The following is an 18,442-nucleotide window of genomic DNA, read 5'->3' as shown; positions in this document are numbered from 1 at the left end:
GACTGATCATTTCTTAATAGAGCTGTACACGAAGGATAACATAATTGGCACTGTAAACCTAGGGCAACAGAGTGTATAGGTGAAATGCTTAGTTGGTGGTCAAAACATTGGTCAGTAATAATTTTTAACCCTGGAAATTAGACAGGAGCAAACCAGATTGCTCCTGTCCTTAACCTATGGTATTTACACAGTTGGGGGGAGATGATCAGACGTCTGTGCGCTTATCCCGTTCTTCTCCTGTCCATAAAGAGTAATGGACCCATCATTTGGTATTAACGGAAACTCCCACTAATACTAAATGATGGGTCCATTACTCTTTACGGATGGGAGAAGAGCGGGATAAGCACACGAGGGTATGATAATCCTCCTCCTGATCATACGAATACAACAGGTTAAGGATGGGATAAAGACACTTTGCCCCTCTGTGTGATCATCTCCCCCTGGTTTTTTGAATTTTCCAGTGTCCATAAGCATGGAAATTCATCTAACAAATGAAATTGCAATGAAATTCAGCAATGACATTTACTTACGGTAAGTACTAACTACAAAAGTGTAATACGAAACTGTAATTGTACCCAGTTTGCTGGATAGCTTAAGTTTGTTGCACAATAATTTAAGTAAACATTTCATATTAGAATCGTGCTATTTCTACATTCAAGCACTTTAACCAGATTTATTAGTATTATTTTAGAACATTTGTTTGGCATTTGAAATACCCAGAAACAGAGACAAATGACATGTTCTGGTTTCCTAGAGTAATTGCTATATGGTAGAGAGGTTGTGAAAGACATCTGGGGGACATAATGACATATGTATTTTGTTTTCTTTCTGGATGTTATGTTCCAGTACCCACATCTGCAGAGCACTTTGCCAAACTGTTCAATCTAGCCTGGTTTTGACAGCTCTGAATGGCAGCAGCTTTCCGGGGTTTCGGATAGGGTTATTTTCTAGCATTATATGGAGACCCCCCTGGTTTTCTTTAGCTTTCTCTCATCGAAGTGCTGATTGACATTGATTAGTTTCTCAAATAAGAAAAAACTTGGTGAGTTCAGGCCTTTCTTCTTCCACTCGGCCATATTTTGGGAGCAACATAGCGGTCAGTGGGGCCATTCATCCCAACAAGACTCTTTGCATCTTCTCCGCTGGAAACACACTCAGCCTGACTCTGGAGTATAGCCGTGAGTGTGGCAAAATGAAGACACAGCCCCTCAAATGTGTGTGTGTGTGGGGGGGAAGAAAACCTTGGGGTTTTCCTTCAGGTCTCAGTTTTCTAGCATTACAGGGAGCAAGGCATTGGAAATGGTTCACACCTAGAATGTTTGTATTTTCTGTGTTTGCACAACAAACTGGAAAGCAGACTCTGCTGAATCAGATGGAAGAGAGAGCGAGGAATGAGATGTTCTGCCTGAAGTACAAGATAAAACAAAGTCTGGCAAGTGACTTAAAATTTCTTCAGCAATTCTTTAATAATTCATCACACAACTCCCTGAGCAGAGTATGCAATGGGATTTTGAAGCACCTTTGAGGCCGAGGCTGAATCTCACTGCAGGAATAAAGCAACTTGACATCGCTTTGACTGCCCTGGCACAATGCCATTCTGTGAATTTGGGAGACATTTAGCTTTCCCTGTCAGAGATCTCTGGTGCCTCCACCAAACTACAACTCCCAGAATTCCATAAAATGGAGCCATGGCAGTTAAAGCAGTGTCAAACTGGATTATTGCTGCAGTATGGGAGCCTTACTGAAAGAAATGCGGTTCTATCATAAGCTTAGACTTGCACTACCTCCTCAGAATATGTGAGATGAAGGTGGAATCTGCACTGCAGAAATAATCCAGGTTGACCCCACTTTAATGACCGTGGCTCAATGCTATGGAATTCTGGGAACTGGAGCTTTGTGAGATATTTAGCCTTCTCTGTCAGAGAGCTCTAGTGCCAAAACAAACTACAAATCCCAGATTCCATAGCATGGAGCCATGGCAATTAAAGTGCTGTCAAACTGCATTATTTCGGCACACGTTTAGACTCCTCAGAAGAAGCAAGAAGACCAAAGTCTACAAAGCTTATGCCACAAGTGTCTATCTTTCTTTCGCTCAAGTGCAGTGATTCCCAAACTCTGGTCCTCCATTTTTTTTGGACTTCAGCTCCCAGAAGCCTCAGCCACGTCGGCCAATGGCCTGGGATTCTGGGAAATGAAGTTCAAACAAATTTTTACAGGCCAAAATTTCACTAAGAACAGTGGTTCCCCAAACTGTGGGATACAAATAAATATAATAATAATGATTTCAAAAGGGCGCATGCGCAATCCTCCTCTCTCTCACCCTCACACACATATATATGAAACAGCCGAGGAGGACTGCGCATGCGCCTTTTGAATCCAAGCCCCTGGCACCGCCAGGAGTTGCTTGGAGAAGCGCATGCGTAATACCAACTCCGGTGACGCCGTTGCCCTGGATGCCCCGGCTGCCGTGGCTCCGGAGTAGACGAGAGAGAGAGAGAGAGAGCGCATGCGCGGTCAATCCCTCTCGGTCCCTCTCTCTCTCTCTCTCTCTCGTGCGCGCGCGCTCAGTCAGTCCCTCTCTCTGCGTCTCTCGCGCGCGCGCTGAGCGAGGAGGATGAAGAAGATGAAGAAGATCCTGGGGCTGCGAGGGAAGAGGAGGGGGAGGGAGCCCCTGCAGCCATGGCAGACCCCTTCAGGCGGAGGAGGCGGAGGGGCGAAGGCGGCCTCCCTCCCGGGCTCAGGCGGCTACCAGGTCCGAAGCAAAGACCTGGGCAAGCTGCACCGGGCGGCCGCCGAAGGGGACCTGGGCGAGCTCCGTCACCTGCTGCAGAAGCACGACCTGGACGAGCAGGACAGAGAGGGCAGGTGAGGAAGGAGGGCTCCTGCATTTCGACACTGGGCCGTCCAGTCCAAGCACATTCTGCCATGCAGGAACTCTCACTCAAAGCATCCCCATTGACAGATGGCCATCCAGCCTCTGCTTAAAGACCTCCAAGGAGGGAGGCTCCACTACACTCCGAGGAAGGAGTGTGTTCCATTGTCGAACAGCCCTTACTCTCAGGAAGTTCCTCAAGACTACCTGGGAAAAGGATTTAGGAATCCTAGTGGACTGCAAGGTGGACATGAGTCAACAGTGTGATGCGGCAGGTAACAAGGCCAATGCAATTCTAGGCTGCATCAATAGAAGTATAGTGTCTAGATCAAGAGAAGTAATAGTGCCACTATATTCTGCTCTGGTCAGGCCCCACCTGACCAAATATTGTGTCCAGTTCTGGTGGCTGCGGCTTCCCATCGGAGGAAATTAAGCTGCCGGCAGGCCACCTTTTTCAGGTGGTCTGTCCTGTACCTTAGGGAACTGGGGATGTTTAGCCTGGAGAAGAGAAGCTTAAGAGGTGATATGATAGCCCTGTTTAAATATTTGAAGGGATGTCATATTGAGGAGGGAGCAAGCTTGTTTTCTGCTGCTCCAGAGACTAGGACCCGGAGCAATGGATGCAAGCTCCAGGAAAAGAGATCCCACTTCAATATTAGGAGGAACTTCCTGAGAGTAAGGGCTGTTCGAGAGTGGAACACACTCCTTCCTCAGAGTGCAGTGGAGTCTCCTTCCTTGGAGGTCTTTAAACAGAGGCTGGATGGCCATCTGCTGGGGATGCTTTGATTGAGATTTCCTGCATGGCAGAATGGGGTTGGACTCTTCCAACTCTATGATTCTAACAACATAATCGTCTAAGCTTCTACACACACACACAGCATTCAGAGCCTTCACTGCCAAAGAGTGCTGGGGCCTCTGTTGTGTATTTTCACATTGTTTCAGAATGAGAGCAACCCTAAGGTGAACCTACTATGGCAAGTTTATTCAGAAGAGGTTTGTTGATGTTGTTGTTGTTATTATTATTATTATATTTATTTGTATTCTGCTTCCCCTGCAAATTGGGACTCAAAGCAGCGTACACTTTAAAAACACAATACAGTTAAAAACCTACAAAAGTGACAAAATGGAATTAAACTAGCACAATATTAAAACAGATGTCTTTTAAAAAACAGAATACAATAAAATTGATAAAAGCACTTAAAAAGCATACACTTTAGAACAGTACAACATCCAAGCCTGTTCTTTAAAAATCTTCTGTTTCAAATGCCTGTCTGAATAGGAAGGTCTTAACCTGCTGATGGAAGGACATCCTGGCCTCTCTGTGAAGGAAGTTCCAGAGTCTGGGGGCAGCCACCAAGAAGGCCCTCTCTCCCATCCCCAGCAACTGTGCTTGTGCTTGTGCCTTTGCCTTTATCTGAGGCTGAGCAAGTGTGACTTGCCCAAGGTCACCCAGTGGGTTTCCATGGCCAAGCAGGGAATCAAACTCTGGTCTCCAGAGCCATAGTCCAGTGCTCAGACCACTGCGCCATGCTGCTTCCTCACACAACTGCAGCCCAGGAGTCTTAGAATGAAAACATGGCCATAAAAGTGGTCTCAAACTGCATTAGATGCATTCCTTGTGTTCTCACAGACAGCTCCCTGCATTCCCTCTGCTTCATTCTCTCCTTGGGTTAGGATTGTGGCAGTGGGGGTGGTTTTGGCAGAGGGTCCCATTGGGTTTCTCCTCCTCATGGGTAGAGTGGGTTTGTCTCTCAGCCCTATGCTTGGGAAGTGTTTGAACACACCTGTCGAGTTGCTTGGTATGGGAGGGCAGGATGCTGGGGCAGCCAGGATTGCCTCTTCTGTCAAGCAACACTGTTTGCCTATAGATGTCAGTGGATCTGGCTATTTCACATGGCTCCTGACTACATGGGGTGCTAGCTGATGCGACCTGTTAAGCTCCTCAGGTGTGCTTTTCATAAGTTATCGATACTTTACCACTGAATAAGATACCATATGCTTTACTCTCTTCCTTGCATTCAACCCTTCAAGGAGATCAGGCCAGTGATTATTATCCCAAGATGTCCTTGCTCCAGCTCTGCTTAAGCTGGTAGATAGTAGTGATAGTAGTGACAGTTCTAAAGATGAACAAAGAATAGGAACCTGGGCCTCGTAGTCTAGATCGGACACCTTGCCTCACTGTATCACATTTGTCCTGTTGCTTTTGAAGATGCCTTTAATTCCACAAACAAAAGTAGAACTGAATGGAGGGCCATTTCCTGTACTTTATGGTCAAATGCAACTAAAATGGAAATCAAATGGGGTGGGGGGGAGAGCCAAACTAGAAAGTCATTATGAGCACCTCAGGGAAAACATACAATGCTCAGCTTCTCTTTCCCTTTTTCTAGAGGGTCTCTTCTACTGTTCCCACAATCCAGGTTATCAACCACTAGCTGGGCTACAGAGATCACTGTTTCTCTGCAAGGAAGCTACACCCACTCCACTGCTGTGATCCTGATCAAGATAGCTGAATTCTGCTTTGGGATTGCTGACAAAAGTACAGGGGGTGGGGGAGAAGAGGCTTTCAGCTGGATGTATTGATTCTGATAGATATTAAGGTAAAAGGTGTTGCATATGTTGTGTGTTTTCTGCCCCATCCATCAGAGCCCCAGTCACCACCAGAGCTACACATGTGGCCTGTGAATGGGAGTTCTGCAGAAGCCAGTGTAATTTCCTCTCCATTTCCTGCAGTAGATGGTAGGTTAATCTTAATCTTGGGGTTAATTTTAGCCTATCCCAACTCTGGGTTGTTGTGAGGATAAAATGAGAGAGCCCAGGTTTGTGCTGACTGATAAAAGTCAAATAACCCTAAAGTAAAAACAGTATTATTCTGCATTATTGATTGAATTTAATCACATTCCTTCCAGAACACCTTTGCATTTTGCTTGCGCCAATGGATGTACAGATATTGTTACTTTTTTAGTGGACAACAAATGCCAGATAAATATCTACGATAGTGATAAAAGATCTCCACTGATGAAGGTATGTATGAGACATAATACTGGAACTTTGCAAGCGGCACGTCTGACAGAAAGTGTCAATTTAATACAATTCCTATCAGCATAATAAATTACAATAAATTATAACCAAACACTTTCAAGACAAGATACTTATATTATGTTGAATTATGCTGTGACAGGGTTAATTATTTGGATGCATTAACGTATTTTTTGGCCTAACTTCTTCTTTTTAAATGTTATAGGCTGTGCAGTGCCAGCAAGAATTTTGTGCTATTTACCTGCTTGAGCATGGAGCAGATCCTAATCTTGGGGATGCATACAATAATACTGCCCTCCACTTTGCTGCTTCTAGTTCTAGCATATCTATAGCACAGCATCTCCTTGAACATAGAGCTCATATTGAAGCACATAATAAGGTAAGGTACCATTTCCTTTAAGGTCAAGAAAGAAAGTCACAACAACTTTGGCCTGTTACAGACAGCCAAAATAAAGCTGCTTCGAGTCACAGTGGAGGTATTCTGTTTCAATGATGCATGCGTCCTAAGAGTCCAGAAGTTGCACCAAAGCCACGCTCCAGCCCTAAGGACTGGAGCGTGGCTTTGGTGTGGCTTCTAGACTCTTAGGACGCATGCATCATTGAAACACTATACCTCCACTGTGACTCGAAGCAGCTTTATTTTGGCTGTCTGTAACAGGCCTTTGTTTCTGTAGGGTTTTTTATTTTTGAAGTTGAAAAAGTTTAAGAAGAAAAATATTACTTGATACACTGGCCATGTTCACATATAAATAATAATCCAAAAGTCATATACTAAAATGTATATCTACTGATAAGCCTCCTTGGTGATAAATTCACTGCTTTCACTCTACATCTGCCTGTTTCCCCCATTGTATCACTGCTAGCCATAGGACTCACCCTCATGAAAAATATGCTTTTAATATTTTACATGGGTTAGTTACACTACTAGACATGATACATCAGCTTTAGCTATAATAAACAGAATTAATATTTTAAAAATAACACATTTTTATTTGAACAAAGAACATACTTCATGAAATTGAAGCACGCTTTGTGTGAAGTGGCCTTGGCATTGCTTATGCCGTTTATTAATGGTTGTGAGATTGTGAGTAACTCTATTTTTTATTTTAAAATGCAATTTGTACAATGTTCTATACTATCTCTTGTTTTACTTAGAATCTTTCTTTTAAAAAAATAGCCATATATATTCTTGCATGTTAATCTCATTTTGCTCCTTAAATAGAAAATAGGAAAATATGTGTGGATAAACACTGTGTCCTCTAATTTGTTTTTATTCTTATAGGATGGGAGTACACCTCTAATTGTGGCTGTAGCTGAAAATAATCGTGAAATGGTAGAGTTTCTTCTTAAAAAAGGAGCATCTGTACATGCTACTGATAAGTCAGGAAGGTACAGCTTGATTTATTTACTTTATCCTTCCCTCAAAATTTTAGGACTGTTTCTCAAGTAGTCTGTTGCCATTCATTACTATGAAAAAATGAGAAGAACATAGCGTGGAAATTGCTATTTCTTAGCTGGAAGTACTCATTATTAATTAATTGCAGTTCCATATTCCTCTCACTGTAAGTAAACTTTGGGGCCAGGTTTAACATTGCCATTGTGCACATCTACTCAGAAGAAAATATGATAGAGTTCAGTGGAACTTTTTTCCACAGAAGAGTGTGTGGAATTGCTGCTTAAATCCTTCTTCTGGCTCTAGAGGGGTGGCACAGAGAAGGGTGGAAATCATGTGGTTCTCCAGGTGTTTTTGGACTGTGAGTCCCTGCAGCTGTAGGCAGCATAGTCTGTAGTGAGGAATACTTTGGCGGGTTACAGACCGCCCATTTGGGGCGGGCTGCACCCGCCCCTTTCCCCGGTGTATCGGGGCCTCAGTGGCTAGAACGGCAGCCTCTGAGGCCCCGATCTGCCACTTTTCAGGCTGCGAGGAAGCGGCAAAACGCCGCTTCCCCGCAGCCTGAAAAGAGGTGTCCCTGGGGCTTCAAGCCCCAAGGACAACCCGCGGCGGCGGGGAGGAGGAGAAAGGGGCTGCTTGGCCCCTTTCTCCTTTGGTCCGCTGGGTGCAGCTGTGTGAAGGCTGCGCCCAGTGGACCAAACCAGGAAGGAGCTCCGAAACGGAGCTCCTTCCTGCTCCGCGGTAAGGGCGCACTAGGCGCCCTGGCGCGGAGCGAGGACGTCACTTCTGCGCCGCCCCGTATAGAGGCGGCGTGGTCATGACGTCCTCATGGCGGCGGCCGTGTGGAACGGCCACCGGCATTTTGTGCGTGCGGAGCGCGCACTAGGGTTAGGGGGGTGCGGAAGCACCGCCCCTTTCTAAACCTAGTGCGCGCTCCGCACGCACAAAACAGCCTGTGTGTAACGGGTCCTAGAATTGCAGTTCTTAATCTTTTGCAGGGTCACATTATTCATGACACTGACATAGACCACACATGATTCTGTGGAGGAACTGTTGTAAGATCAGAGCTATTGAATCTTGGGCTGGGGGTTAAACTGGATGGCCCTTGTGGTCTCTTCCAGTTCTATGATTCTGTGTTTCAAAAGTTGCTTAATTTTAAGCGTGGTAAAAAGGAGCTCACTCCCATCCTGTTTTAAAAAATAGTTGGCTGAACTACGGTAAAGGCAGGCAGTTTGTACTTGCTTCAAGCAAACAAAATATCATAGAGTGAAGCTGCTTGCCACAATTTGATGACTAAAGTTTGTGGATGATTTGAGGAAAATGAACATTCTGAAAGCAGACTTTTGAGAACAGTGTAATATGCTCTTAACGGTTCCACCATTCTTGCTTCAGCATCAGTACAATGTAGTGTTCTACTTTAGCTGACATGGCTTAGGCTGAATCTGCATTGCAGAAATGCACTTTGTCACTGCTTTAACTACAGTGGCTCCATCCTATGGAAGCCTGGAATTTGTATTTTTGTGGCACTAGAGCTTTTTGACAGGGAAGACTAAATATCTCATAAAGCTATAAATCCCAGAATTCCATAACATTGAGCCATAGCAGTTAAAGTGGTGTCAGACTGCATTAATTTTGCAGTGTAGATGTATCCTTATGTTCCTGATAAGCTGAACATAAAAGCTCTTAATATGAGCTATTGCTAATTTAGTAATTATCTTCTAATTACCAATAACATTTTATATATGGTTCTAGTGATCCAAAATGCATTTTATTTATAGTTCCAAAAGAGAGAAGATTATCCACTACTGTATTTATGAACCTGTCATTTTCTCTATGCTCGAAAAAATCAGTATGAAAAGAGCCAATAGGTCATGAAATTTTCTTCAATCCAAACTCTGCTTATAAGTGTGAGGCTGCCCACAGTAACTTTCACAAGGAGTGGAGAGTCTTATTTGAAATCCTCTTACAAGGACTGAACAGTATTATTTATGATAATATGTCAGGCACAGAGTTCTGGCTCTTAAGTATCCAAGGTATCCAATGGTTAGTTCAGTTCTCTGGAATGTAGCATACTTCACATGCATTAGTTTACCATGGCCAACAATCATGGATGATGGAAGCTTTCAATTCATAATGTGTATTTGTTTTTCATAGAAGAACTTAGAAAAACACAGAACAACCGAATGTTTATTGTTTGTTGTTCATAAAACAACAACAAATTACCTTTTTAAAAGGTGTTTTCATTTGTAGAAGTGTTCCGTCTTGTTAAACTTATTAATATTCTTGATTACATCTTAAATACAGAGCCTAGGTAATTTTGCATGAAATTCAAATGCAAACAGCCCATTCCTGAAAGTGAACATTGATGCAATAGTCATGCTTCAACCAAATATATTAGAATACAGTATCCCCTCCCAATTCATGACTTGCACATGTTTTAAGTCTCATAGAAAATAATGGGCCATACCACCATTTTATTAATGGGTGCTTGTCCCTCCCGTGAAGAGCAAGACCACGGATTCCAAGTGCGCGAAAAGGGAGGGGAAACTGTATTATCAAAGTGTGCTCTGCTCTAATTTTTGCAATAACAAATTATGGTATTTGAACCTTGAAGTATTAAAGCAGCTGCAGTGAATGATCTGGGCTAAATGAGTGGATCATATAGTCATTCTGTTTTCTATTTCTGTTTCAGAACTCCATTGCTGATTGCTGCCGCTAATAAAAAACGTGATTTAACAAATGTTCTCCTCTTTCATGGATCAGATGTTTCCCATAAAGATGAAAGTGGATGGTCAGCAAGGGATTATGCTCTGCTTAGTGATGATCCTATGTAAGATTTTATTTCTAAAGTTGAAAAAATGTATTTGTAGGATTACCAAACAACCCAAAATCTGAATTTGTGGTAGGAGTTCTAAAAAGTCTCTTTGAATGTCCCCAAGTGAGAAATGAATAGCTAGAGTATTGCCAATTCAGCCTAAGTAAAAGAATACAAAAATAGATCAGTTGGCATGTGAGGATAGATCTCCACAGATTCCTGCAAAAGACCTTTTTTCTTAGAGTGCTACTGAACCTTATTGTATTCTTGCTTTTAAAAAATGTCACAGTGTTTTGTAAAGTATTCTTTTTCCCTCCCTTTTAGCCTTCTTCAATATATAGCTGATTATTCCAGGCATAGAGATAGAGAAGAGGATTCTCTTGATGACCAAAACGTCCTGTCTATATTGAGCAGCCCAGGCAAAGTAAGAGATACTGGTATAACCTTGGGTGCTCCTGCTACCAACAGAGAAGGTATGGATTTATATTCTAAGTCCCAAGGTGTGCTTTTCTGGTTTAAACCAAAGAGTGAGCTAGTCCATTATGTCTTCTTTTCCCTTAGTGATAGGCTAGATATCTGTGCAGAGCGCACAGTCAATACATTAGGGGAATAGCACTTTGCTGCGGTTATCCCCAGCATTGTGTCCAAGAGAACAGTGTAACTGAAACTGGAGTTCCAGGTGACTATTGTGATAGGTGGTGATTGATAGCCCTCGATAGACCAGTCAATTAGAGTTATAAAACACATAGTTATTGTAATAGGAACCCAATGTGAAGAGTGAGGGCAGGGGGGCTTCTGCTAAATTCAGAACAGATGGTTCTCAGGCATGTCAAATGCTACATGGTATGGCTATTTTGCGTTTCCCAAGTTAATATCCTATTTTAATCATTTAGTCTTTTTGTCCTGGAAGTCCTAAATATTCCAGAATGAGAAAAAAAACAAACCAGTATCTGGAAAAAAAGAATGACCTCTTTGAATGAATGATTGTTTTTTTAGTGCATATTGTTTTCTTTTTATTTTCAGTGCAGTCATGACATTGAGTAACTTCTTTTTTGTTCTTATACATAAGTATATTTGTAAATGTTTTCTGAATTCACTTTTTTTTATCTGTTCCTTTCATGCTTTGTCCTGAATAGATAGGGAGGGGCAGCAGTCATTCAACCAGGCAGCAGGAGATTCAGGGAGAGGTATAATTGTCTCTTAAGAGTCAAGTTTGTAATAGTTTGCTTAGATAGTTTTAGTTGTTTTAATTGAGAGAGCTTGCTTTGGTTTGTGTGTACTGCTTTTATGTGTGCGTAGTATGTAGTTTTACTTCAACCCTGGAGGGCAATTTGTTGCCAGTAAATGCTGAAATCTGAGGGTTAGATTGGGGTATGGGAGTGAAAGCAGGACTGACACTACTGCATATGGGGAAGGACTTAAATTTCTTCCCAGGGCTACAGTTCTGTCAAAACTGCTCCTCAGAAGCTACTGCTTGACTTGGAAGTACTGTAAATGGACAGCTGCTCTTTGACTGGGGATTTCATATTTATATAGGAACTCAAAAACTGAAAATAATCAGGATTTAATGAATAGAATAATGTATTCAAAATATATACTGTACAACACAAGGGATACCTAGTATATGTTAGAATTGTAAACAGCATCTTGGGACATTTTACCATATATAGTGTATTTGTGAGAAAGCTAAAAGATTTTGGATCTTTATACATGCTGTAATATAAATGATTCTGAAGCAGAATATTCAACTGAGATCTGAATTATTTCTGCTGGGACTGATGGAAGACCAGATGGAGAAGAAACATGGAAGACTATGGCGATATATGACTATGGCAGCATGTTTTACATGCAGAAATAGAAAAATACTGAAATTACAACAAAAGAGAACTGGTAACATTGGCAACATTTTTGAAAGAATGGAAGCCTCTGGTTGACCTTTTGGAGAAAAATGGAGGGTTAATTGTAGGGTTTGATATACAGTGCGTCTGTGTCATACGCGAGCATGCTTCATGTGGCTTTCAGGGAGGGAGAAGGGGTGGCACGTCCCATAGGAATGAATGGGGCGTGCGCCCATGGCGTGCGTGCATCGCTGTACCACTGCGTGAACGAGCCCCATTCATTTAAATGGGGCTTGAGCATAGGTGGTATTTGCTTTACACGGGGGAGTCCGGAGCGGATCCCCAGCGTAAAGTAAGGGCACACTGTAGTTAATTGCAGGGTTTGATATAGTGATTGGAGAAGTGAGACCGAGATACTAAGATTTACCATATATGCTCGACCATAACTTGACTTCATGTGTAAGTCAAGGGCAGGTTTGGAAGCCAAAATTATGGGTTTTGATATGACCTATGGTTAAGTAGAGGGTGAATCCTAGGGACTTGTAACAAATGATATAAAGGATGCAGCAAAGGAAAACAATGCCAAAGAACTTACAAAATTCCAACAGGCATAACTGTTTGCGTTCACCTTAAAGGCTGGATAGATCAGAGAACACAGGGAGGTCAGTGCTTCCAGGACAGATAGTGCCAGTAATAGGGATTCCACCTAAATCTCAGGAGGAGCTTCCTGACAGTAAGAGCCTTTCGACAGTGGAATATGCTGCTTCAGAGTGTGGTGGAGCCTCCTTCTTTGATGGGTTTTAAACAGAGGCTGGATGACCAACTGTTGGGCTTTGATTGGTGTTACTACATGTCAGGGGTTTCCATTCTATGACTCCTGTGGTCTCTTCCAACTCTGTGATTCTACCTCAGTTATACACTTCCCCTCATTATTGAATAGGAGCAATATTCTCTTCATATATATACCAATGATGCAAATGGAAGAACAATACTGATTAGTAAGTAAAGACAGAACTCAGAATTTATTCTGCTTGCTTTCTCCTCTGGGCTTTGTCTCTACCTGCTGGTCAGAACAATTCTACCTGCATTATTTGTATATATGAAGTATAACTTCCATGCATGGTCTTCTCTGTCTGTCTGTCTGTCTGTCTGTCCCTGTCTTTCTCTTTTTCTTGTACAGGTGCTTTCTTCTTATTTCGATACTGTGTTACTATGTTACTTACAGTACATGTTATTTTTGGTTCTTCTATCATTGTGTTAGTTACGCTGTAGCCTTGCTTGTGAGAAAATTGCTCCTGATAAGTGATTAAGGAACTTTATGTATCATTGATGTACAGATTTGTTTTCAGAGCTAGTTGCTGTAAATATTTGTTGTACTCTGAAGAAGATCCTTTTAGTCAAAATATATATTCTGTGGAAATCCACTGTGTTATATATGTGTTTTGATTGTATTATTTCATACAGTATGTTGTATATGTTATGCATTATACATACATTTTGATTATAATATTCTGTATACTGTATGTGTTTTGAATACATTATTCTATTCATACAGTCCTACTTGGTGGTTTTTGTTTTTTTTTGACACCTTGGTGCTTTATTGTGATTCCTTTCCAATACCTGTCCGTGTGTGTGTGTGTGTGTGTGTGTGTGTGTGTGTAGGATCTCTGACATATGTTACTATGTGTACCATAGCTAATCATATAGCACCACTGACTATACATTTATATACTGTTTTCTAAATGGTGACACTTTTTCACCAAACCTTACACAATAAGAATATGTATTTCATCTCTAAATTTCCAAAATTTTGTAAAGGTACTAATTATATACAAAAGTGCATGAAGCAGCTATTTTTAATTTTTTTTAGAAATTTATCTCCAGACTTGTAATGATTTTATAAAATAGTGCTTTGACTTAAAAAGTCCTGTAGCATAAAAGTTTCTTGCACATACTGTACTATTTGCTTGCTGGTTATTATCTTGATTTTGCTTTCTCTTTTTCATGTATTCTGAACACAGTTGTAGATGACCATTCCTCTGGAGATTCAGTAAGGTAAGACTGTAGTCTTTTTACTTCATTAATCTTTCTTAAACTAGAGTATGGTGTAGTTTGAATGTTGTACCGTAACTCTGGAGACCAGAATTTGGTGTAGTTTGAGTGTTGTACTGCCACCCCTTCCAGCATTTTACAGCCATAAAGCCTAGCACAGCTCATCATTTGGGACAACTCTGACTGTGACTGATGGATCTCTTCTAGAGAATCCCACACAGCCTTCGCAGACTGTTTGTCAAACACTCTGTTTATCTCTCCCAGCTCAATAGTCAGCAAAATTGTGGCTCTGGCTTTTGCATCGTCCGCAGCTTCTGCAGCAGTACCTGTGTGCTGGATGACGTCCCAAAGCCCCTCTCGTATCAAAAGAGACTGGCAGTAATACCGCCAACTCGAGTAGTTGGTATCATTTAGCTTGGGAAACTTCACCCCCTCCATGGCTAAACAGCTTTGGATCTTGCTTCCCAGCTCTCACCGCTGCGTGCACTCAAACAGCAAACACAGAGATCTTCAGCACTCACCACCTGCTGGCTTCAGAAATGACTGGAGACCAACAACTGCACCTCACAGACTGGAACTTCTGGAACCTCAGGCACTTCTGGGCCCATAACCATTGTTAGCACAACTACTGGGTCCAACAACCACTGTCAGCAACTCAAACGAGTCCTGTGGTTAAATCAGACCTTTGAACAGAGCAAGCCGGCAATATTCAACAGAAACGTGGTTCCAGAGCCAGATGAGATAACAGCAGCTGGATGTCTTCCAGGAACTGAAGCAATGCAGGAACCTCCGGGGACACACAGCAAACCGATGCCAGACTTCTGCTGATAAATGACCAGAGAAGCCAAGTCTCCCGAAGTGCTCTTTATTCACAGTGCTATAATACAGATATAGATCTCCAAAATGCATACCAACTCCTACTACAAACCCACAAGCTATCACTTGCAACCCCTGGGTTTATATGGACTCCAGACCATGTGGTCTCCCAAACCCAGTGAGTTCAGGTGTGTAACCATGACAAGTGTCCCCTGTGTAATCCAGACACATTGTTTCATCATCCATGGCTACGTGCATCTAGACACCAAAGTGTCCTTGAGCCAATGAGCATCAGCTGTGCTAATCAACCTTGTCCTTCTGCTGAATGCTCATGGTCAAACACACACACATCAAGCATTTCCCTGTGTACTGTGTTTTAACCCTTGAGACTCTAACAGGAGACCCACTAGATATTCTTGGGCATGTCACATTCTCTGACTCTCAGAGGAAGGCAAAGATTTCTCTGAAGAAATCTTGCAAAGAAAACCCCACGATAGGGTCACCATAAGTTAAAAATAACTTAAGGGTTCACAAAAACCAGAAAAAGTATTTATTCTTATATTTTCTGTTAATTTTAAGAGTTTCTGAACAAATGGATGATGACACATGGCAGTCTTCAGAAGAGGAAGAATTAGACTTCAGCCCTAAGGTAAAGTTTTTCATTATGCAGGTTCTAAACTGACAGATTTGAGGCACCAGCTATGATGGTACACTTTGGGAAGGAGGGAAATAGTCCAGTCTGAGACCACTTTAACTGTCCTGTCTCAGTGCTAGTGAATACTGGGAATTGTAGCTTATTGTGGCATCAGAGTTCTCTGACAGAGAAGGCTAAATGTCTCACAAAGCTACAGCTCCCAGAATTTCCTATCATTGAGCCAGGACAGTTAAAGCGGTCTCAGACTGGCTTATTTCTGCAGTGTGTTTTTGAACTTTATTGTGCCATCTGTAGCTTTTTAGGAATGTAATACAGTCTGGATGTTCCTTCTATGGAGTCTAATAATTTGAATGCTGTCTGAAATGTGCTCTGATTTTTTAAAGAATGGAAGGTACTGTACTTTCAAGAGGTTTTTGCCTGCAATATGTATAAATATTTCAAGGACCCTAGAAACTGAATACTCAAAACAGGATTCAGTTCAGATGCTTTTGGTGTTTACAGCTTTTTGTGCTCAAGATTTTGTAGTGAATTTGTATTAACTTCTTTGTGTTGATAAGTAGGCTTTATACTATACGTTTTGGATCAGTGGGCAGTATTGGTGTATAATCAAGAAGTTCAAAGTACACATTTTCAGTTGCAATGCTAAGTGATACTGGGTCCATCATTTTCTTTCATCTTTATTTCATAGGCTACATGCCTAAATACCTGTCTGATCTTGGAAGCTAAGTACGCTCAGCCCTGATCAGTACTTGGATGGGAAACCACCAATGAATACTAAGTGATACAGCCTATATTTCAGAGGCAAAACCATCTCTGAGTGTTCCTTGCCTAAGAAAACCGTATGAAATTCATGGGGTCACCATAAGTCCACAGGCCACTTGAAGGCCTGTGTGCGTGCACACACAGACATAAACACACAGAGGATAAAATGTGCATAATGGACAGAATTGCTGGATGCTATTTCTATAGGGAAATCTTAATGTGATTAAATGTGTATTTCCAGAAACCACCAAAACCAAGTTTGGCTCACCTAATGAATGTTTCCCAGCAATTGAAGAAAAGCTGTAAGTTGTTTAAAACTGATTTATTATTGTATGGCTTGCTTATATGAAAACTGTGGATTTGAATTGTTTTCTTCTGTTCTTAATTGTGTGTGTTTTGTATTTTGATGTAGTAGATGTGAAAAGTAGCATTATGAGAACAGAACATATAGCAAGTTCACAACACAATAAATCAGACTGTGAAGCTGAAGATGACAATGTGTCCCTTCCTAAGCCTTTGTTCCAAGTTAAATCCTTTCCTCAGCCTATCCATTCCTCACCTGGCTCCTTTTCCAAATGTTCCCAGATGACTTCTCACTTGAACTCTAAGCAGGTAATAACTTTTGATTCCAAAATTTCAATCAGTCATTTGTTTTATCTTGTGTATTTTTTTTACCCACATATTGCTCTGTGAAGACAATGAAAATGAGCGTAATCAGTCATTAAAAGAAAATATCAAAGCAGAATCTCAAAAAAATATTAATCCTAATAAGCAAGAATTGCATAACCCAAATGATTCTTCTGAAAGTAATGGGGAGGAAGAAATTGATGAGGGAGCGGAGGAGGTGGAAGAAGAGGAGGAGGAGGAGGAAGAAGAAGAAGAAGAAGAAGAAGAAGAAGAAGAAGGAAGTGAGGAGGAGGAAGATGAAGAAGGGGAAGAAGAAGGAGAGATGGAAGAAGATTTCAGTGAAGAAAGGGAAGATGAAAACATGGTAGTAAGCCAGGACAAGATAAAAAATGAAGAGGAAGAATACTTTGAAAAATCAGAAAAGAGAGGAACTCTTGAACATAATGAACAGGAGCTGGAAGGAACTATTTCTAACAGTAATTGTAAAACAGGTAAATTACAAGATGAAGAAATGCACGAATCTGATGATGTGCCGATGTCTTTTATTGCTGAGCAATATGAACATTCACATGAAAAGGTGAATTGTGAACTAATGAATCATTCATTTCAAAAGGAAAATAGTTATGAACATGATGATCAGTGTCAGAATCCAAATGTCTTCCAGGACACTGACGGAAATAACAAAATTGAAGATGACAGCCAGAAAGGATTTCACAAAAATGTTACTTCTTCATTTGAGACTTTTGAAGGAACAGTGTTAGCAGAAGCTGCAGTTTCAGCTCTCCTAAATAGCCATCATAACAATTGTATGGATTCAAATCTAGGTGATAGTATTGAAAATGATGATGGTTCTGACTCAGAGGCAGAACTTAAAAGTAGCAAAACTAAAGAACAGAATTCTGAAAACACTAATTTTGTGGATTATCAAAATGTTGAAGAAAAACAATGTATGGATATGAAAGAACTTCAAGAAACCCTAAATGAATCACTGGTATACAAAAATGAAAAAACTGAGGAAGAAGATCTGAAAGCTGTTCAACAGGATATCAGTGTAAGTGAATCTAATATGATGGAGAAATTTTATTTAGTTATACCCCACTCTTCAGCCAAAAAGGCTCTCAGAGCAGTTTACAGATTGTTAATTTGGCAGTTCCCTGTCCTCAGGCCTACAGTCTAAAAAGACATGACACAAAAAGAGAAGGGAATGGCAGTGGGGGAAAGGGATCCATTTAGTAAAAGGTAAAGTTTTACTAAACTAAATAATAAGAGTGTAATAAAATCCCTAATTCATACAATTATATTTCTCTCACACAATTATGTTATATTAAGGCTAGTTAACTAATAAGACAATACTTGATAGTGCTTTGCTGGTGCTAAAAAAGTAGCCACACTTGCACCAGGTTTGTTCCAGGCACAATTCAAGGTGTTGGTTTTATCTGTAAAGCTCTGCTTGGTTTGTAATGGGAATCTTTGAAGGACCACTTCATACGAACACGCATTCAGCCTTTATAGCTTGCTTCTGTGATACTTATGTGATACTTCTGCCTTTACTTATTTTATAATTATAGAAGGTGAA

General features: G+C 41.2%; 1 protein-coding gene across 1 annotated transcript in view; it reads left to right on the top strand.

The window, feature by feature from the left end:
- The first annotated feature begins 2,580 nt into the window (after positions 1–2,580).
- Positions 2,581–18,442, top strand: part of ANKRD26 (ankyrin repeat domain 26) — a 76,751-nt gene continuing 60,889 nt past the window's right edge. The window contains exons 1-11 of the mRNA XM_089524349.1: positions 2,581–2,865; positions 5,779–5,893; positions 6,114–6,287; positions 7,191–7,297; positions 9,994–10,131; positions 10,441–10,589; positions 11,253–11,303; positions 13,976–14,009; positions 15,402–15,471; positions 16,481–16,541; positions 16,935–17,917. Of these exons, the coding sequence (XP_089380475.1) occupies positions 2,615–2,865; positions 5,779–5,893; positions 6,114–6,287; positions 7,191–7,297; positions 9,994–10,131; positions 10,441–10,589; positions 11,253–11,303; positions 13,976–14,009; positions 15,402–15,471; positions 16,481–16,541; positions 16,935–17,917 (2,133 nt within the window). The 5' untranslated portion in view covers positions 2,581–2,614. The remainder of the gene's footprint in view (positions 2,866–5,778; positions 5,894–6,113; positions 6,288–7,190; positions 7,298–9,993; positions 10,132–10,440; positions 10,590–11,252; positions 11,304–13,975; positions 14,010–15,401; positions 15,472–16,480; positions 16,542–16,934; positions 17,918–18,442) is intronic.

This window comes from Sceloporus occidentalis, unplaced genomic scaffold, assembly GCF_023333645.1.
Source record: "Sceloporus occidentalis isolate IW3139 unplaced genomic scaffold, rSceOcc1.0.p SCAF_5, whole genome shotgun sequence".
NCBI lineage: Eukaryota > Metazoa > Chordata > Lepidosauria > Squamata > Phrynosomatidae > Sceloporus > Sceloporus occidentalis.
Note: the sequence above shows the minus strand (reverse complement) of the source record. Positions and strands in the feature narration are given on the sequence as shown.